Below are 21,334 nucleotides of genomic sequence, written 5' to 3'. Positions count from 1 at the left end.
GACGTGCTGAGGCTGGGTTTGAACCGGCGACCTTGTGATTACAGGTACACAGGCTTAGCCCACTGAGCCTTGCCTTTCAGTGTCTGAAAGGTAAGTCAGCGCCGTCTTTCTGTTCAGTTTGTCATTCACTGTTCCTGACATCCGTTCCCCCAGAAGCCACCAGAATATCACTAATGTCTGCTGCCTCAGAAAAAAAGGGTAAAAATTTGTACCTTTGCTTGTCACTGGGGCTGTACCCTTGTAATTGTACCTTTTAAGGTGCAGAAATTGACTCTGAGGAACATCCCAAAGGTACAAACAGCATTAATGTACCATCAATGGTACAGAAATGTTCCCCAGAGCCGATTTCTGTACAGTTACCTGGCAGACCCTTGAGTGTACAGCCCCAGTGACAAGCAAAAGCACAAATGTTTACCCTTTTTCTGAGAGCGTGGGCATAGTCTATGCCTTGTAAAATACTTTGAATGCTTTCCCTCAGACAGGGGACATTGGTCCCTTTCAGATAAAATGAATTACTCTGCATCTGGACATCACAATTAAAATATGCCAGCCTGTGATTTTCTTCTTTCTTCTGAACGTCATGTTGCTTTAGAAATATCCCATCTTACAATATAAACGGCATTTAGCCTGTATGCAGGGGCGGATTAGCGCACAGGCTAGATATGGCTTAAGCCTAGGGGCCCCACGTGTGTCAGCCTGCAAGGGGGCCCCCATTGGCGCGGAGGCAGGTGGGGTTGGAGGGCCCACAGACTACTGTAGCCTAGGGGCCTCTGTACACCTTAATCCGCCCCTGCCTGTATGAACCGAGATAAGCTAAACGCAATCCTGACCATGATCTGTTTCAAATTATAAAAGCAGAATCGTAACCTGCTATGACTTTCTTAATCTATTTAACCAAGCATTGTTGTTTTAATTTAAATTTCATTGCATTATATTCTTCGGAATTAAAAAGGAGTTAGTTCTGCGCTATTATACAGTTAACATAGGAATAAAAAATTAAAGATTCTTTTTTTCTATAGTTAATATAAACCATCGATCAGTAACAAATTAACCATTTTAACGCACTCACTGATCCATAAGTATATGGCAAGAAGAATCAGAGTTGGTGGAATGAATGGGGTCTATACCGACGAGAACGTGATTTATAACGTGGTCGATTCTTGCAGTTCAGAGATTGATGTTTAGAACCTTACTGGTAATTTAGCCTTAGCCTAACTGGTAATTTTCTGAGCCACTATTCTGGGCTGGTACATCAATCCCTCTCCAAAAGGTGCCTTGTTCTGACACCCTGAGCTGGATCTTACTGGGTGGAGGAAGTGAATATTACGGTGGCTGCGTAACCGGAGGCCGGGAATCAGTCGCTCACCGCCTCCGCTGGCTTTCTGCAGGCCAAGCAGGACGCTATCGCAGAACTCTTCGCTGTTTCAGCACCGCAAGCCAGTTACATAACATTCATATAACAAACAGGAAAGTTAGATACGAGTTCGCTTAAAAATGACATTTGGTTCCTTGCGGTAGGGCTGTGAGATGGAGGGGCGTTTAATGATTAAACCGCGCTCTCCTCCCATTTTCTGATCCCTGGCTGTGCTCACCGTAATCCCCGTTTAGTGCGATTCTAACTGCGTTTTCCCCATAAACTCTCTCGGTGCGGGATGCTGACCGATCTCTTCCTAACGCTTTGCATTTCCACTGCCTTGACAGCTGTCCAGGCTGAGAATCGGTGCTCCGTAGGTAAGTCAACACGGCATCTCCACCAAGGGGGCGCACAGGGATACATCACATCATGCAAATATTTAAATATTTTCCTTAGGCTTGTTTATGATTAATACAACATCCTACATATCGTTTAAATTCTGTTAGACACTGACTGGCGTGTCTGTTTATTATTATTATTATTATTATTATTATTATTATTATTATTATTATTCAACTTTCTTAGTTGTTAAACAGCCACATATCCCAGTTTTGCTCGAAAATGTTTTCCTGTTGCAGATGCAAAAAATGGCTATAAAGTGCGACTTAGCATTAAAACAGCCCTGGGAAATAAGGCGGTAAGTCTCGGTTAAATGCCCATATAAAACTTTCATAATTATATTTACAGCACTGTTAAGCGAGACTAAGGGTTTTTGAAAAGCACTGCTGAGGTCTTTGGAAAGGAACGATCCCATAAGATGTAAAACAAAAATTGCCGCCTGCATACATTTTGTTGAACGTCAGCTGTTTATATATTGGCCTATTTTCAGAAGCTAATTTTGTAGGATAAGATGTTTATTTCAATCTGTTCAGAGCTATTAAGATTAAATGTTTTCATGGTGCAAATTTAGGACACGTGTTTGCGTATAAATAACGCGAGGACACGCTTGTAAATTGACTTCACAGTACCCGTGGGACGACAGCGAGATGTTCCTGTTCAGGGCTACTCTGGCCTTTGCCATGAGGGTCTACACCAAGTCGGATCAGTACAAGTAAGCCCCCCCCCCCCCTAAGACCGCATCAACGTGTTTTCTGAGAGCACATCAAGTCGCATTTCTCGGCATTCGCTGCGTTATTTAAATTGTGTTTAATTTAAAACAGCGGAAAGAAATAGATAGCGCGTTAATTTATGCATCTTTGACATAACACTATATTATTTGGCACGGAGAGGATGCCGTATAACCATGGGCCTATTAGACAACAACTGCACGCCGCAGTAACATCGCAATACCACAAAGCCAGTACGAATATCATGCTATTTTTTTATACCAAATTCACAACTCAGGCTCATTATGAAGCCCATTATTCTCCAGAAACAGTACGTCCTTTGTCCGTTTTTCTCACCCTGGAAAGGTTAAGACCATCGCCCGGCATATTTGTTTAGTCTGATACCTGCGCTTATTCAAACAGCGATGCCGTGCCGCGCATGAGATCGGGGACGTGGTGCTGATATGTTTTTGATGTTCAGCAGTTCGATGTGTGCCACACTTCACGATTTGACATTAGGCCGAATTTTTACAAGAGATCGGAAAAAAAACATTATTTGTTATAGTTTTTATTTTTTTGTTAGTGGTTAAATCAGTGGCAGATAGGCGACCCTTATTTGGATTTAACGTAGTTTTACTTTTTGTTTTCTCTCCCAGCGTCTCAAGCGTCCATGTGTGTGACGAGACGCCACGCGTGTCCTTCTGGTTTGTGGTGTCAAACGACACGGAGCTTGTATCCGCTGAGGATGTGGAAAAAGCCGTCAGGTGCAGTAACAGTCACATAGGCACGTGCAGGGGTCCCCCAGCAGGCAAAGCAGGCATAAGACAATTAAGGGACAATCGCAAAATAAATGTTTAAGAACTTTATTAAGGTTTGATGTTCAACCCTGAAAGTGCGTCTCTGGCGATATACATTCCCCAAGGATCTCGAGGAACCGCATCAACAGCGCTTTCATGCTGACGGATCAGACGCTGGAGTTTGTGAACATCCCCCCGACTCTGGTAGCCCCGGTGCAGCCCGGCACGCCGCCGTGGCTCATCGTCTTCGGCGTGGTCATCAGTGCCGTGTGCGCCGGCGTCGTCATGCTGCTGCTGTCCTCCTTCGTGCAGAAGAGGCGGTGAGACGCGCCTTACTTAGTCTCCGGCTTTAGTGACACAGCCACCTCAACCCGGTCCTTAGGGACCCTCAGACACTCCACATTGTTGCTCCCACCCAGCTCCCAGCAGCATGTATTCAGTGTTCTTGATTGGCTGGGATCTGGGCAGGAGCAAAAATGTGGACTGTCTGTCTGAGGGTCCCTAAGGACTGAGTTGAGAAACACTGGAGACCAGTGCCAGTTGTTTGCATACAAAACCTAGACAGATTTGTTATTTTGACGACAAAATCTTCAGTTGGGCCTTCTACTAATACCCCCACCCCCACCACAGGAAGTGGTAACAGTCACATGGTAATGGGGGGGAAGTGGCATAGTAATGACTGATAAATCAGTTTCTCTGTAAACAGATTATGGTTGGTTTATATTATTTTACAAGAGCAAGCAAATAATTAAGTCTGTTGGTTAAGTGTGGTGAGAGGTGTGGTGAGAGAAGCAGATGTTGCATGTCACCGTGTTTGTGGTCTAACAGGAAGAAAGGAATTCTCGAGGATGAGAACGAGGAAGAGAGGTGCGAAAAGCAGAACGGCGCCACCCATGAGGTCCAGGAAGGAAGTGATGATTTTAACCAGATATTTGTGGAGGCCAGTAGCTCCACCAAGCTGTAGTGACCCGGAAACTCATAACCTCACCTAGAGGACCACCAAAACATGCACCAAATCACCAGTCACGAAAGGCAGGACAGGCTGCAGACCATAACCAGGACACCACCAAATTAGAATAAGGCAGATGTCTGGGTTGCTGATGGGGTCCAGTCTATGATTACACATCTGGGGGATCTAACTGCAGATTTTTGCAGATTATTTAACTTATGTACTCCAAAATAAGCAAATTCTTTTGGGGATATGTTTCTGTCCTTCACGACAGTTTTATTTTTAGGTAAAGCTTTGTAGCAGTAAACAAATGTACTATTAGTTGTGGCAGTTTTCTGTGTGAATAATAAACAAGGTTAAGAATTAATAAATTTTCAGTGAAAGGGAACAAACCATAGATTGGCTATTCACCTGACACTGACCACACTAACCACCCAAGTGAACTGGTGTTGTATGTGTAATTTCACCAATGCACATGATGACTGAAATAAGTAAACAATGAGTTATCTAAAAGGTGGACTCTTGAGCACAAAGGGACACATTCGGTTAGGGATGGTGACATAGTTACGCATTGTGGTTACAGTATAATCCAAGGTGCCTTTAAGCCATAAAATATTTGGTGCCCTGCAGATTCAGGTGTGGAGGTCAATATCTTTACATTGTGCAACATCATTTTGCTGACAGGAATTGTTTATTTACATGTGGAAAATTTCCTTGGTATGTAGATTTTTGGGGCTCTACACACAGTACATTGATAATAAGGATTTACCACCAGACATGTAACTAATTCACAGGACTCACACATAATATGACTGAATACATAGTGATCTACTGACAGTCACATATCGACTAGATATGTCAAGCACCCGACGGGAATCATGAGAATGAGTCTGCGAAGATGATCACTGAATCAGCGTGAAAATAAAGCGCAATATTAAACAAAAGTAAACAAGCAAATTTTTTTTTAAGAGCATGGAGATTATACTTGGTGTGACTAGCATGTTTATCCACAGCAGAAATTAGCTACACATACAGTTTTATCACGGTCACTTAAGTTTAGAGTCTCACTCATGGCTACGGCAGCAAGAGTTGTTATGGGATTTGATCCAGCAACCTTGTGTGAAAGCAGGAGTGTAGTGCTGGATTTAGTCATGTCTGTAGCTTTGTCCTCTGGTTAAGTATTAACTGGCTGTTAAATCTTCACTGCCATATTCTGCTGCTGTAAGGGGAAATGGATCAATGCAGACGAAATGGCTGAGTGTCGCTCTGTAAAAGTTTACACATGGTGTGTAATCGGAATATAAAAGTGCTGAGGTCAGTATTTTGGGGTTTACGTATGAAACGAGAACTTTTTGTTGGCATGGGTCTCTTTCATGACTCAGTAGGTCGGTGCTGGTAATGACTGACATACATTGTGAATGTGTGTAAGCATGTAACATCATTATGGCTGGTAATAGACCAGATAACCACTGTCACTGGCATCCAGGCAACTTTAATTCCGACATTCTACGAAATGACCTTTGAAAATCTTCCAGGTACTGGACCAATATCAACCTGCTGCTCATAGCTTTTCTCTACTTGACGTATATGGGCTCGTTGGACAAGTTCCTTGAAAGCTCTCTCAGTGGAAAGATGGGCAAGGACATTCCTGTTTTTCCCTAATGTGACCTTTCCATTCGTCTTCTAACCCCTGACACTGATTGGGGTCACAGGAAGTCTGTCCCAGGCCGCATAGGGAAGACAGATGCTCCGGATGGGATGGCACTTTACCCACCAGCGCAACTGCCGATAGCTAAAGTCTGCCCTCATCACAACACACATACTTCACCAAAGTGCATATCTTTGGAATGCAGGAAGAAACTCACACAACTCGGAACACAGGCAGGATCTGAACCCCCAAACTTGGAGGTGTGACGTAACAATGCTACCCACTGCGTCACCACGCCAGCCCGTTAACCGCTTCCTTATAACTTCCGTTATAATGGTACAGTATCGATAGGGTAGGCATTTAGCTGGGCATTTTTGCACTCTTGAAATGTATTTATTTTTTAAAACAAGAATCATTTCAGCGCAAAATAAAACATGACATATGAATTGAAACGCGTTTAATATGTCCGTGTAAAACACGTCGAAGGCAGTTCTCTAAAAGGTGGAATAAATACTTTAATAATAAATAGACGGAGCAGATCACGGAAACACCATTATAAAAACGCATATACGATTTGCCAAGCGCACATTTTAAAGGTATTACTTTATGGAGGGGAGGACTGGCTTCACTGCTCATGAAACATAAAATAGGAGGACTCGCTCTCCGGGGACAGGGGGCCCATGCCTACGGTCTCGTCCACTGCCTTCATAAACCAGCCGCTGTGAACCGCAGACTCGAAACGACGCGCCTTGTCCTGGGCGGCCCTCATGTAGAAAACGAAGGAGAATGCGTCTTCATCCCGGCTGGAGAAACGCTGCAGCCTTTGCTTTTCAAACTCCTGTAAAACAATTTATAAAGCTACGTTGACAATAGCGCCACCGCGCGGTAAAATGCGTGCTTATAAAACACGATGCGATTCCTATAACGCGCAGCACAGCGTTGCGAGGGCGCTGCTGGCGCCGTGTGGATGAGGGCGCTGTACCTCCACGCTGACAGACACCTCGTCACCGCTCTTCTGGCAGCGCAGGAAGGAGTCAGTGTCGGTGAAATTAAGCACCACCGGGACCCCGCGGAAGGGCTCCTCAATAAGGGTTGTCTTGTAGTAGAATATCGTTATGCTTGCTAAGACAAAGAAGGAACAATGTCACGAATAAGCCTGAATTCTGACCAAATTATTTAGATTAGCGCAAATTTATACACTCATCTAAACTATTCTGCAGACAGAGTAATCCTAAATTAAGGTAAATTAAGGTGACTATGAAAAACACGAAGACTTAAAGTTCCCCTTCACCTTATCTATCTCACAAAGAAACAGATTATACTTAAGGTAATAATTCTCTAATATCTGAATTTTAAGTGGCATTTTGCAGCATCCATAATTCTTAAGTTTACAACTGCTTTGTTGCAGTATAGGTTTACGTCTGTGCCTCTGTTTTTGTGGCTGGTACTTAAGTTTTCCCAAACAAACCCAAACCCTGATAAACCGGATACCTGATTTAACGACAGAACAAGGATCCATCGAGGCCACGTTGCCGGAACGCCTGATATACTTGTCGTGTTTCAGGTTCAGTATTGCTATGTTGTCCTTCATCTTCTCATTGCTAAAATTACATATTCCTGCTGACGTTACAAAAAATGTCTTATGTAAAATGGTACAAAATGCTGAATGACGATAATTATAATATCGACAATTAAAAACAGCAAAATAAGTCATGTGGACTTACTGAAAGTGGTGTTGCTAGGCTTTGCCACAGCCACGTGGTTGATGGGAGCGCGTTCAGCCCCCGTTACGCAGCAGCAGCCGTCTCTGACGACATCCTCCTCACAGACAGTCTTCGCCTCGTCCTCCCTTATCATCTTCATGCAGAAGGACAAGTGTGTTTGCTTCTCAAGGTAGATCTCTGCCTGGGAATCCATGCTGGCCTGTTTGGATCTGTTTTGGAAAGGCAAGGGTTGAACAGCAGTGTGAGCGGCGCTGGGTTTTCAACAGCTGACCGTCTAGTTCATAAGCCCAATGTGTGTTTTTGGCGCTCCTGCTTCTGCTTGCCGATTATGGAGCCTTCGGGTGACTGGTCTGGTGTGCAGGTGGTTGGAGAGAACCAAAACATGGAACGGCTGCGAAGGCCAGCTTCAGATTTGGTCAAATGAACCAAATTCCGAGGACGGCGGAACATCCAGGAATAAAATGAGGAACCCAGAGAACTTGGCTCCTCCCAACCAGCCATTTGACACAATGGTTCCAAAGACTCCCACGTTCCCGAGCTGATCACGCTTTTGTGAATATTTGTAATACAGCAAAAGCTTCATATTAAGACCCTGAACAACGACCAAACAGCGAAGATGGTGTCCAGATTTAGCACATAAAGAAATTTCCATGCTTTTATGGATCCAGTTGAAAGCACAGGTGTACAGCTAAAATGTCTATTTTATCTGCCCCATAGTCACCGTAACTGCAAAACGTGGTGCATAAAATCGTAACCCACCCGCAAAGGCTTATTAAGAGTGCCACTGTTTGATGTACTGCTGAACAAAATGTTTCTAAAAATGTGTGACCGCAACAGCTTTCTAGTGATGGTTGTAAAACTATTTAATTGGAGCTCTATTACGCTATGTCCATAGCAGAAAATTGCTGTTCTGACCCTGTGGTCAGCAGAGGCACAGTCCACCTATGGCCAGTATCCTATGGCTTAACACAAAATGCAAGTTTCATATATTGAAATAGAATGAAGGGAGAAACATACCTTTAAATGAAGGTTGAAAAGGTGCAGGGTAGGTCTTTTATTCACTGACACTATAATAGAACACAGTCAAAATCAGCCAACAGCCGTCAGAACCTTAGTGACGAGGTCTATGTAGGTCTGCAGTCAGCGGCAAGCTTTTCTGTGGTACTTAACTGTTTCTATCACTGCCATAGTACACTGCATCACTGCATTGCCACAAACCACAGCATTTATTTGTTCTGCTTTTTAAAAAATTTTTTTTTTAATGATTTGACTTTGAAATATGTAGCATTAGCGTAGCAGTTAGGAAAACGGTTCCTGAATTTTAAGCAGAAATTATTTAGGATTAAGGTTTGGGATGATTAGGAAGAACCTAATGGTTCATGCAGTGTAGGAGGCAGAACAGCAGTGGGCAGAGCTGATGGGGTTACGCGGGTATTTGCCAGGAGGGGATGTGGCTGGAGTCGGCAGTCTCATAGTCGTCACATATCCAGAAATGAAATTATGCTATTTGTTCCATATTTTCGCAGACATCCCCCCACCAGATGGTAATATCAGGGTATCTCCCTTATGTGTCAATATTTTATTCTCATGTTTGCCTGTCTGTGGTCATTAAAAATTGGTTCTCTGGACATCATGTTAAACAGATGTACCCTCAGAATTCCCTTCTCTGAAGCAGAAGCACATGCCCATGTGGCATTTCGACTCCTGTGATTGGTTGAACTTTGAAGATGACAGTCGTCTCTCCGCATGGCGGTTCAGGGAAATACAGGGGAGCAACTGTGTGCTGAATAAGTGGTTTCAGTCTTGCATATATACTGTAAAGGCCCTACTACAATATACAGTTTCATCCATCCAAACAGCTTTGCCTGCTGAAGGCTCCCAGACAGCCCATCATAATACTATTATTCCCAAGGAAAATTTATACCTGAAACCCATAAACATTAAGAGTCTAAAGAGGACCTTGAGAAGTGCTGCAAAATTATTATGAAAGTGTGAACAGGGGGTTTGTCTTTATACAACAGGCAACAATATCCATGATATTTATACACAAACAGTGACAAAGTAACAAAATATATAAAATGAAAATAATGCAGGCAATCCAACGATTCACCACCCAGTGATGACTTTAAGGTACATGGAGTTTAAGACACTGTCAAAAACACCTGGATTTGACACACCTTTGTATTTGGGAGAAGCTAAAATGGCATTCAGAAATAGCGAAATTGTGTGAACATGCGCTAAGCGAAGTGTAAGCGAGAAAATAAACACCGTTGACAGCTTTTCCGTTATTGTGACGACCGTCACATTATACTTCGGCTGTGCTGACTGTCTTGTGAGACTGGCTCTTCGTACCACACTGTCACAAGTTTAATTCCTGTTTTGCATGGATGATTTGGACTTCAGTTGTTTTGTCACTGCTATCCCAAACGCTGTCTATGTGTTGTCTGTCCTCATGAAATGCTTGGAGATCCTCGAAGATCTGATGAAATGGCGGCCTGTCCTCTGGGTTCTGAAAGAAAGGCATGACTGCAATGATTGCACTTACCTGGAGAACAAGTACATCCACACTGACTGTCTGGGTGCTTGTCTACACTACACAGCCTCACCTGATACCAGCAGCTGGAGATCAGACAGTGGAGCTTCTCGCTGGCCAGCTGGGGCCGGTGTAGCCTGCAACCCCGCATGACATTCTCAGCCACCTGCTTGTTGTCATGGGGCTCGTATGGCTGCTTGCCCAGGGTATAGACCTCCCACATCAACACGCCTGTGACCACCAGAGCACCATTATGGTCAGAGTGCTCCCATTTGGACCCAAACACGAGCACCTGCTACATCCAAAGCAAATGGATCTTATTGTGTTCAACTAAGGCTTTAATTGATGCTAACCAATTATAATTGATTCAACCGTCTTATAGCTCTATGCTATGTGAATTTTTAATAGGCAAAACCAATGCATTATACAATCTAACACCAAATAGATGAAACAACCAGAAAGGTAATAGTTATCACTGTCCAGCATACTGTGTTTGCCTGTTTTTGTGACATTCGGCCTACATTGCATTTGCAATGACTTCCTTTGATAATTTTTTTTTGCCAGCTCTTGTCTGCCGCAGTTTGCCGGAGAAAATGTGTCACATGTAGGAAGATCTCCAGGTAATACATGAACCAGTAGCCATTAGTCAGAGCTGTGAGGAAGGGGACCTTCTACATAAAGGTTAACCTGTCGGTAACGTTTGGAACTTGAGCTGTCTTTCAGCTAGCAGTAGGTACCCCGTCCCTGGATTGCTGGACGGTTTCCGAGATGATGAAACAAGCATTAATGTGAGGTGTGCATATTAATGTGAGGTGTGCACAGTCGCTTTTCACCATGGTAGACCACAAACCTTTTTTTGTTTTACCTGTTTTAGGCGAGGGATATGTGATACAATGCAGTTGTCCTGCTTTCACAAAGAGTCGCTGCATCCTGTGTACTACAGCAAAGCTAAAAGTGCGGAGGCATTCACCAGTGTCACCCACCGAAAGCCCAGACGTCAGACTTGCTGCTGAACCTGGTGTAGCTCAAAACTTCTGGTGCAGACCACCTAACTGGGAAGGTGGTCCCTGCTGAGCTTGTATACTGGTCATCCATCACATACCTACATGAAAAACCAGAGCCTACTCAGACATCAGAGGTTTCTCAGAGGGGGGATTTCTCAGAAAGATTTTTCCGGCAGGGACGGAAATAAAGCCGACTGACATGCACCGGTGCTGTTGATCTGATGCTACAAACTCATGGAATTTCCTGTAAGCGCAGTTTAATCTAACAGGCCTCTGCCTGAGCTTCTGATTAAAGGAAACCTTTCTGATGCTCATTCCGATTACCTGGCCATCCCAAAGTCTGACACTTTAACAGTGAGATTCTTGTGCACCAGGCAGTTTCTTGCAGCCTGTGAGAGAAAAGAGTTTTATCTTGTTATTTTGAAATACTGGATTAAAACAAACACACATCCATCCGTCTTCCAGCAGCTTGTCCATTATAGGGTGGCAGGGGGTCGAGACCCTGTCCTGGGGAGCCCAGGGCAGGGGTACACCCTATACAGGATGCCAGCCCAAAGCCTGGTGCATCTCACCAGGTCCCTGTGTATAAACTGCTGTCTCTCCAGGTAGCACATGGCATCGCACACATCCAGGCAGGTGTCCAGGAGCCGGGAGGGGGGACACTCGTCTCCGTGGGTCTTCAGGTACTCCAGCAGGTTGCCATTCTCCATGTACTCGGTCACGATGTAGAAGGGGTATGCTTCTGTGCAGACCCCGTGCAGGGACACCAGCTTGGGGTGCTTCAGCCTCCTTCCGAAGGAAACGACCGGCAGGGCGTGTAAATGCTCATTTCTGGCGGGAATAACCCTCAGTGAAAGGTTTCAACCCATCTGGCACCAACGTTTCTTAGTTTGAATATGAGAAAAACTAAACTGCAATGGCAAAGCAACATCCAAAGTGAAACTAAAATGAACTCAAACAAATTAAAGATCAATTTACAAATTTAGCATTTTGCAAACCAACATGTTGACAGAAGTACAGCTATTTATTTCACTTTGTGCTATTTCTCTGTAGTTTCTCTTGGCGGTGAGTTGGAGTAAAGTTCAATATTATCATTCCTCTTAGGAGACAGTAGACAGTTATGTTGATTATCTCAGCAGGGAGAATAAAAGACTTGCATCATTATCTTGGCCTCTTCGATAAACTCGTCGGTGGACATGGAGCACTCCTTGATTGTTTTGACGGCGATCTCACACCTCCCCTTCCACAAAGCCAGCTGGACCACACCAAACTGCCCACTGCCCAGCTGCCTTACAAGAGTTATCTCCTCCCGGCGCAGTTCCCAGTCGCCTGTCCAGATGCAACAAAGAGGAAGTCGGTATCACTTCCCGTCACTGTTGTGTCAGCCATGCTTTCACTGGGTCTCCTCTGTATAGCTCTGCCTTACCATAGCCTGAACTGGGAATCGTATCACTGCCTAGTGCTGGGTGTCGTAATCTCGTCAGCAGTCCTGATGTGAAAACATTGCCCGTTCAGTGGAACAGTCAAGAAATGGCATCTATCTACAAGGATTGACTGGTACTGTAATGTATACTTTCAGTGAAGAGCAGTGAGGAAGGCTTTACTGATTCGCCACACCCGTTACTCTTATTACAGAGTTTGAGGAATTATTTTTACACTGTGTTTAAAAACTTTGTTTTTAAAAGCAGAGCTCAAGTCTGGGACCAAGTTTGGGAAGTGTTTAAGGGAACTCACCTGCTCCGTTTAGTTGGTGGTATGAGATCAATTTAGGGATTGAGCCAAACAAGAGATTCTCCGCCAAGTAAAACTGCTTGTCATCGGTGGTATTTATGAGGTAATGGCGAACCGTCCCTGTTGTTTTACTGTCATCCAAAAGACCCAAAATGTGACATCAGTGGGAATTCCGGGTATGAGATATGAATGGGTTTCGATGACCTTTTTCACATCTCCTTCTGTACTCACTTGAGTGCCAGGCTGAACAATGACACAGTGTACGACCCTTTGTGGCTGGAATCCCTCACCAGAAAGGCCCCTTCTTTCCCCTGCACACAAACAGAGGGGAGACCCAATCACGACACTCCCGGGCCCCTTGTGACATCACCGACAGGGCTAACCAATAGGCACGCAGGACCGAGTGCTCACAAACCATTTGCTGCAAGAGTGTCTCGCTCTTCACTCTGGACATGTTCCCTCCATACCACCTGCCGGGTCAAAATTTTGGATGAGACCCAATAATACATCAACCTGACCTTAAGAGGGCCAAGGAAAGGGTAGAGCTTAGACACTCACGAGTAGTCCTCCACGTTGTCAGACTGAGGGAAGATGAGGGGCTGGGTTGCTGAATGACTGTCCACATGGGTGAAATGATCAGCATGACACAGGGTCTCCTCACAGGGGTCAGTGTGTCACTGACAATGTAGTTGTTAAAATCTTAATTCTGATGTTAGGCCTCACTGAATGTTCAAGAGCAGTATCACAGACTTACGTGTCAAAGCTGATGGAACGATCTGACAAGTCCATTTTGGGTTTGTTGTTTTGTCTGTAAAGTTAAAGCATCGCAAAACCCATTCTGAGTAATGTAACTGTAATAAAACTAAATTCTCACTAAATTCTCTACAAAACATGGCCATGACTTTCCTACTCACTGGCACTTTACTGTACAAGATCGTTTAGTCAGTCTCTTCCTTGACTCAGTGCTGTAATTAAATCAAAAAAGCACATTGGAATCAGAGTATATTTCTCTGTAGTGCCATATGTCACTGACCGCAAGCCCTTTGGCCATTTGAGCTCATAAGGTAAGGTTCACCCACAGGGAGTTTCCATCCAGAGCAGCCTCTTGTAAGCATGCAGGAGCGACACCACCATGGTTACTGAGGAAAGCAACAGTGGCTCAGAAATAAGCTTCAAAGCATTTACCTCAAAACTTTCAGGGTCATCATGGAATAACACTCTCGCTTGCCGTCAAACCACAAGCGACAGTACCAGTGTGCACCCTTATATTGCAATTAGCATGCAATTACGTATGGAATTACAGATGGAACTTCCACTGAAGTCCCTCATGTTCTGCTCTTGAGCAAAGTACTGAACATGAAATACATTGTTAAAAATACACAATGGCTTAACACCCACTGGGAAGTCTCACTCCAACTATCGCTTCCTCTGGTGAGATGAGGCCCAGTCAGAAGGGGATATAAGTGTTCGCACAAAGGTTGTCTTTACCCATCAGCGTTTTTGACCTTCCACCTGTCGTCTGTCTCTCGTTCAAGGTCAGGCTTGGTGGCATCGTTGCACCAGGTGTCTACGAGGCTTGGTGAGCTCTTCATTTCCTTTGGGATGGGGGGTAGCGCCAGTCTATCCCTTCCCTGAAAGTGGCATCAAGGCCTGCACTTAGCTCTACAATAGTTAGCTGGCAACCCTACATACCCCAGCCCAGTCCAGTCCAGCTCTTCCCAAACACCACCAAGCTCCGTTCATGCCCCAGTCAGTCCAGCCCAACCACTGCAGTCCAAGCTCACGCAGCAATCTAACTCCATGTGCCAGCAGTAATTTTGGGATTTACCTCCAAACCAGGAAGAGGTGGTAGGCTTTTGTTAAAGACTGGTGTTGGATTTTCAGATTCACCTGCAATTATTTAAACACAAAAAAATTCAGCAGGCATATGCATGTTACAGATAGTTAAATATACACAGAGAGAGAGAGAGAGAGAGAGAGACAAAGCCATTAGCGTTTGAGAATAAATTCATAGTGTATCACCCCCAGTTCCAGGGGCACGGCATATTAGCTGACCCTACGCTGTGACACCCAAGCCAATGTACCTGTACTTGTACAAATGGCAAATAAAGGATCTATTATTTATTTTATCCTTCTCTTACTGGTGCCTCACTTGCACAAACTAAAATGCAATACCACCATCCACCAGCAGATGGAGATGTGCGCACACTAACCTGCCTTGTAAAGAGTGCAGCCAGGGGAAGCTTTCGATGTCTGTTTACAGCAGAGAAACCTCCCTTCCATGTAGAAACCACTGTGGTACGTCTCCATGAGCTTGGCGTTGTTCCTCGTTCCTGCAAAATGCCAACATTGCACAGCCGAGCCATGACACGCAGACCTGGGATGCTGTTGGCATGGCCGCTGTCAATCTGCACGGCCTCACCTTCGCTCAACACCCCCACCCAGCTTCTCCGGCTGTCTTCATCTTTTGCAAAAATATACAGGATCCCTTTATCGTAAACTATCTGCTGTGGACAAGAACCTGAGTTCATTAATGTGATTCAGAGAGTGCCAACATTTGAAGAACAGAAGGCTTCAGAATGAACTATAAATGCACATGGCCTGCTACTTTGCTCTAAGAGCCATTCGTAGATGAGGAACCCTGCAGATCGTTGCAGCACTTGTGCACATTCAGAGGCCAATCAGAAGCCTCGTTTGGGTACCTGAAGCTGCTTTATGTACCTGAAAGGGGAACTGTCTCTGAACAGGGGCATCGCCTTCAGGCTGCACTGTCTGCACACAGCAGATGCTGTCAGTCGCCACGCTGCCTTTCATGGCTCCTTTTTTCTAGGCAATAACATAAATGGGTTAGAGAGGAAGCACTGGGCCCAGATGTTCACTGGTGAGCAGACCATCCGACACCATCGTCGACTACAGCTGGGAAGGCGCTGAAGGTGGGCATAGGGTTTGCTTGCTCATTGTGACAGAGGGATCCCATTGGATATACACTATATGGGCCCAAACATTGGGACACCTGGCCATTACACCCACAGGAACATTTATGACGTCCCATTCCAAATCCATAGGCATCAATATGGAACTGGTCCCCTGTGGGGGGACCAGTTTGACTTTCTTTTACTTGAAAAGTCTTTCTCATTTCCTTTCAAAAAATCATATAGAACATGCATTCATACTGTGTTTTCTTAGCAAATTTCTCTAAATATTTTTAGAGCTCTACCTGCCCTGGCATATCTTGCCCTCCTATGTGACAACTACACTTAACAATGTCCCAAAAAACTAACCTAAGTTGGATAAAAGGCTTTTAAGGCTTCATGGTGGAATTTTGTTTATTCATATGACAGTTACAAAAGATATCCACATTTTTATTCAGGCCTACATAGCAAAATTAGGAATATTAAACTTTATATGTGCATTTTGGCCATCTACATTTTTGCAGGATTATTGGACCTCAAACAATAAAACTGAATAGTTAATGCATCTGCTATTTAAAATCCACCTTCTTACTTTTTTGTACATCTTTCATGCACTGGCATCTGACTCGAACGTTAAATACTCACCCCCTTTTCATATTCGTAGTAGGTTATGCAATTGCTGGTGAGTTCGAAGAGCCTGTATTTGTAATTCCTTGGGGAGATTCTTTTCTTCTGTTGAGACATTTTCATCAGGACCTCCGCCTTGACAACACTGGGTTCCATCTTAGCCGTCCGAATAAAATGTGTCTGTGAGCAGAGGTGGTCATGCAGAAACTACTGGATCACTACTTCTTGTCAACCTTTTTCTTTAATTCATTCATTGATCTAAGCTCCTCTTCCATCACTGGTGAAAAATCTTGAACATATCATGTCTGGTAAAAGACAAAAAAGGCCCCTCAAGACTCCAAGCGCTTTGAACATCACTGAGGCATAACCATGGCCCACCACCCCCCGGACGAGATCAGGAAGCAGGTGCCTTTCAGTAGTGCACCCCCAGCCGCCCTTGGCCAATGCTAAAAGCTGTGCTTGGAACAGACACCTGTTTGTTTTTCTGATTAATGATAAACTTGCATGTTCACAATGGACACTTCTATGTCACCCGCTCTGATTATTTGCATTGGCTTTTCCAGCTACAGGGTGTTTTATTACCTGCTGCTCGGACTGAAAACTTTAACACAGATATTTCAATAACATTTTTACAACTGCACATGAAGTTAGCAGTGAGTTTTTAGACTGCTCACTTACCGGCTACCCAACAGGAGCCTGCAGTATCTAAAAGCAGCCTTGGTTTTGCAGTTCTGTGAAGCATCACCCTAACAGATTACTTTATAGTCTTTTTCTATTTTTCCCAGTTCTATTGCTTTCTTCCAACTTTCCCTGCTTTTCCTTTTACACACTAAAGGAATTGTGCTTGTTTTTGTGTCAAAATAGTTGTGTTTTGCATGCACTGACCTCAAGATAAATGGCCATTCAAAACATTTTATTGTGCTTTAAAGCTAAAAGTTACACCACAATGTTTTGGTACTACAGATGGTCAACAATAAAATATTGTGCTTCTGATGCGAAAAACGACAGGGGAGGAATCTGTAATTAACCACCTATTTTACCGTGAAGCTCATTGAGGAAAATGTGTGTGCATGCACTCGTCTCCAGGTGGCAATGTTGGAGGTAATGATCACTGACAGAGCACAGTGAAGGGATGCTCGAGGCAGACAGATAGACCGCAATAGAAATACTACACTTACTCTTTGAGAAGATCAGAGAGGAAAAATGTACAGATGTACCGTGTGGAAAGACAACCTTATCAAGATTGCAAAGGAAGGTAAGCTTAACAACTGTGAGAACTACACAAGGATCTTAATGTCCATACTGAAAAAATCGTTCAAGAGGATCGTCTCAAACAGAATGAAAGGCTACGCTGACAGTCAGCCATGTGACCAGTAAGGTGGCATTTGCAGAGTCCGGCCCTGCACAGACTGAGCATGATGACTTAGCAGTCAACGGGATGGAAAGTCCCTACTCTACATCAGTTTCACCAATCATGAAAATCGGACAGTCTGGGCAGAGAGACACTTGGAAAGTTAGCTGACATTGTGGTGTAGGAGTCAAGCTTATTAACATCATCAAGAATTGATATTTCATAGTGACCTTCAGAGTATAGTGAGGACCAGAGCCAGGCAAGGCTTCCTACTTTCACCTGTCCTCTGCGTGTTTGTAATTGACAGGATGCAATGATTTTAACATACAGAAGTGAAACAGTAAACATAGATATCAAGGTTCTCCTTATGTCCGGTATACTGAATGTCCGGATGCTGAAATCAGTGCACATAGTTGGTAAATGACAAATTTGTCACATGCAGGTGTGAAGGTACAGGCTGAAAGAGCAGCTAGTAAGAGGAACTGGGTACAGTAGTGATCTGCTGCTAACGACCTCCCCTGGGGCATGGGGAAGGGGGACACCCCCACTAGGGTGTTGTTCTATCAAATGTTCCTGCATGTTGGGGAAAGCATTGAGGCGAGTAGGGTTGTCATGGCAATGGCTCTCACATGGGCCCAGACTGCCAACGTCACACCCTGAGTGGCTGCCATCTTCTGCCCTTTGGATGAGATTTAAAAGCAAGGTCCTGACTCTCAGAGGTTGTAAAGTATCCCTGGGCATCTTTCAAAAGAGTAGGGGTGGTACCTTGATGTTCTGGGTGAAATTGCCCACTGTGGCCATATCAAATCTGGCCTCCTAATCATCCCCTCTATATAACTGGTGAATCCTCTCCTGCCCCTTCACCACCATAGCTACTCTGTGGTGAGCGTACTGGTGCAGAATGGCTGCTGTCACATCATCCAGGTGGGGGCCACACAGTGATTGAAGTGGTTCTGTAAAGTTCTATATAAATGTAACATTCATTCATTCATTCATGGTGGGGGGGGGGGGGGCTTCCTAGAGGACTGCATGCAGCTTATAGTGCATTTTATGTACCCACAGGATCACAGCACAACCTGGTGGTTCACCCACAAAAATGATTTACATACATAGGCTGGTCTGTCCAATAAATTAACTGCAGTTTGAAAGTTACGGCAGGCAAGATTACCAGTATTGCCTCATTGGATCAATAGGAAGCAGGTTAAACCAATCAGTAACAGAACAAACCATAATCCCACCCAACACATGCTCTGAAGTCTTTCCCCAGTAAACTATGTGTTTTCATTGTGTTGTAGCACTTGTTTAATTCATTAAAGGCAACAGGATAGTAAACAATGTTACATATGTTTCATAGACATATTGCTAAAGGCCTATAGGAAAATGAATTATGAAAATCTTTGCCAGACTGCCCCGTCTTGTATGCGAGCTGCACGGGGCATGGTCTGAGAATCTTCCCCACAGTAGAAGCAGTTGAACATGGGTAATGTCAAGAGACTGGTGGTCCATCACCCCCCTGTGGAGGGAGGCTTTAAGGTGACAGCCTGGCCTACCTGTTACAGTTGCACAATGAGCAAAGCCTTTGTAAGGCAGTGTCATGACCTCTCACACACACACACATCTGCTCCTTCCATGGCGATTTGTGGGCGGTGACAATCACAGGAGAGGGGTGTCAATAAAGCCCATCTGTTATTACAGGGGCTTCTTGGGTGTCTCAAGAGATTCACAGAGCTCATCAATACCTAAAATCATGAGCCGTGCCCCCCCCCTCCCCCCACCACCCACAAAACAGATTCCTGCTTAAATGATTAATGTCTGGATTGTTTATCATCTTACATAACTGCCGTGCATATATCAACTGAGCTTGTGCAACGGGAATCTTGTTTCAGACCATACAGTCATGCAGTTACTTCCCATGCAGTTACTTCCCATGCAGTATCTCTTCCTGAATGACATACCTGCTATGCCATGGCCTTTGCTTTTGGGAATAATTCTGATCCATCTAAATTTAAATGATTAACATCCCATAAGATAAACCGACTGCTACTGTGATCAGCGTGCCAGTCACAGAGACTGAACATTTAAACTTTCCTCTACCGATAATTTCACTTCAAAACATCTGTTCTTGCTATTTAAAATGACGTTAAAGCCTTAAATCCAAAGGTTGACAGTGCCTTATTTTTTTTGGGGGGGAGGGGGGGGGAAATAGTAACTAAAACCACAGCATGTTTTCCTTGAGGTTATGTCATTCCCAGCCAAACTATATAAAATACAGTAAGTAAATTGTTATATGTTGAATGCATATGGCCTATTTATGTTTCTCACAACTGATTGATTTATTGAACATTTATGTGCAATTAAAATTTATTGGTATGCACAACAATGTGGTAATATATTGTCTGTTTTGTCAGCTTCTAATAAGGGAAATTGGGCAAACCCATTAAGGAAATATCAAGCATGGTTTGCTGGTTGTATGAATGCATACTATGGTCGGAGTGTAGGGGAATAGCTCCGTCTAGATCTGATGCCGGGTTTGCTGTGAGTATTCCTGTCTGGGCTTCATTAAAAGGGTAATGATTTTGTAAGCATGTGGGGCAAAAATGATGGAAATTTTGATTGTGTAGCATCTCTGACGGGGAGAGACTTTATCTTTGCATTCTCTGCTTGTAGAGTTTAAAGATCTTAATGAACAGAGCATGCGGCCAAATTGGGCATAGGTTTAGTTTGGGTTTTCAGTTGTTATTTTGAAATCATCCATTTACCTGTTTATCTTCAGTGAAAGTTTTCCCTTAGATCAGTGATTCCCAATCCGGTCTTCAGCGACCCACAGTCAGTCAGTCCCCCCCCCCCCCCCCCCCCCCAGCTGCTCCCCGGCAGACAGTCCACATTTTTGCTTTCCTACCCGGGAGTTTTACACTTTACACATCCCTCAACTCTGTTTATTAACACATCTTCTGTTACAGACCTCTGAGCCACAATGACCCCTGTAAACAGACCTTCAGCCAACACACAACACAGTCATGTCACCTTGTGACAAAAACAGTGGAGAACATTGAAATGCACTGAAGACTCTGATGAGGCAAGGAGGAAGAGAACAGATGGGTGGATGGAATCAAGGGGTCTTGTTCTGCTCTTCTTCAGTAACCCACTTTCCAATGCTTGGTCTCGGTCGCAACATGGAGCTACTGAAACCATATCTGGAAACATCCTCTAAACAACAGCACTGGACAGACAACAGGATTTGGGTGACAACTGCCTGCAAACTGCTCAGAAACCAGGACTGCCTGCTTACACATTAATACTTACTTCTAAATTATGGTCTTGCCTGCTTCCAGTCTTCAACTTACTTCCTTGTGTTTCAGATCCTGGAGGAATGTCTGTGCATTTTCCCATCTCCAGGCCGACTGTGGGTGTACATTTTGCCAGACAATACAATATTTTGCACTCCAGGTGCTGCGCTATCGTCTGACAGCACACAGCAGTGTAAGAAAGCACACCACTGTAGTCGGTTTAATTTGCCTGTACTGGTGTGATTTCTTTTTTTCTGGAGCTTTTTCAGAAGTGAAAAAATGCATCATTAGTGCACATCCTTTGTTTATGT

The 21,334-nt window shown here is 44.2% G+C and overlaps 3 protein-coding genes across 6 annotated transcripts; 1 reads left to right on the top strand and 2 right to left on the bottom strand.

Annotated features, from left to right (window-relative positions):
- Positions 1-1,128: 1,128 nt before the first annotated feature.
- Positions 1,129-4,639, top strand: cltrn (collectrin, amino acid transport regulator). Its single transcript, XM_023800835.2, has 6 exons — positions 1,129-1,731; positions 1,993-2,051; positions 2,380-2,465; positions 3,117-3,224; positions 3,383-3,577; positions 4,086-4,639. The coding sequence occupies exons 1-6, from the start codon at positions 1,653-1,655 to the stop codon at positions 4,219-4,221; spliced, it is 663 nt and encodes a 220-aa protein (XP_023656603.1). The 5' UTR covers positions 1,129-1,652; the 3' UTR covers positions 4,222-4,639.
- Positions 4,640-6,311: 1,672 nt separating this feature from the next.
- LOC111838144 (uncharacterized) lies at positions 6,312-9,424 on the bottom strand. Of its 2 annotated transcripts, none has more exons than XM_023800801.2 (4): positions 7,579-9,424; positions 7,346-7,471; positions 6,837-6,976; positions 6,312-6,692 (listed from the first exon to the last, which is right to left on the bottom strand). In XM_023800801.2, exons 1-4 carry the CDS (start codon positions 7,769-7,771, stop codon positions 6,480-6,482), a joined length of 672 nt encoding a protein of 223 aa, XP_023656569.1. In that variant the 5' UTR covers positions 7,772-9,424; the 3' UTR covers positions 6,312-6,479. The 2 variants fall into 2 exon arrangements, with proteins under 2 accessions (XP_023656569.1, XP_023656570.1); XM_023800802.2 differs by having other exon boundaries at positions 7,346-7,455; positions 7,579-7,696.
- A 146-nt stretch (positions 9,425-9,570) lies between these two features.
- On the bottom strand, positions 9,571-21,128 carry LOC111838143 (cytoplasmic tyrosine-protein kinase BMX). 3 transcript variants are annotated; one of them, XM_023800795.2, is made up of 21 exons: positions 21,040-21,128; positions 16,404-16,565; positions 15,568-15,672; positions 15,269-15,353; positions 15,060-15,179; positions 14,675-14,736; positions 14,335-14,477; positions 13,926-13,985; positions 13,761-13,811; positions 13,601-13,654; positions 13,405-13,461; positions 13,262-13,316; positions 13,078-13,157; positions 12,850-12,977; positions 12,542-12,604; positions 12,273-12,444; positions 11,688-11,904; positions 11,440-11,504; positions 11,095-11,213; positions 10,185-10,342; positions 9,571-10,087 (listed from the first exon to the last, which is right to left on the bottom strand). In XM_023800795.2, exons 1-21 carry the CDS (start codon positions 21,124-21,126, stop codon positions 9,938-9,940), a joined length of 2,193 nt encoding a protein of 730 aa, XP_023656563.2. In that variant the 5' UTR covers positions 21,127-21,128; the 3' UTR covers positions 9,571-9,937. The 3 variants fall into 3 exon arrangements, with proteins under 3 accessions (XP_023656563.2, XP_023656564.2, XP_023656566.2); XM_023800796.2 differs by having other exon boundaries at positions 15,269-15,350; positions 21,040-21,127; XM_023800798.2 differs by lacking the exon at positions 21,040-21,128 and having other exon boundaries at positions 16,404-16,772.
- Between the last annotated feature and the right edge of the window lie 206 nt (positions 21,129-21,334).

Source organism: Paramormyrops kingsleyae, chromosome 1 (genome assembly GCF_048594095.1).
Source record: "Paramormyrops kingsleyae isolate MSU_618 chromosome 1, PKINGS_0.4, whole genome shotgun sequence".
Taxonomy (NCBI): Eukaryota; Metazoa; Chordata; class Actinopteri; order Osteoglossiformes; family Mormyridae; genus Paramormyrops; species Paramormyrops kingsleyae.
Note: the sequence above shows the minus strand (reverse complement) of the source record. Positions and strands in the feature narration are given on the sequence as shown.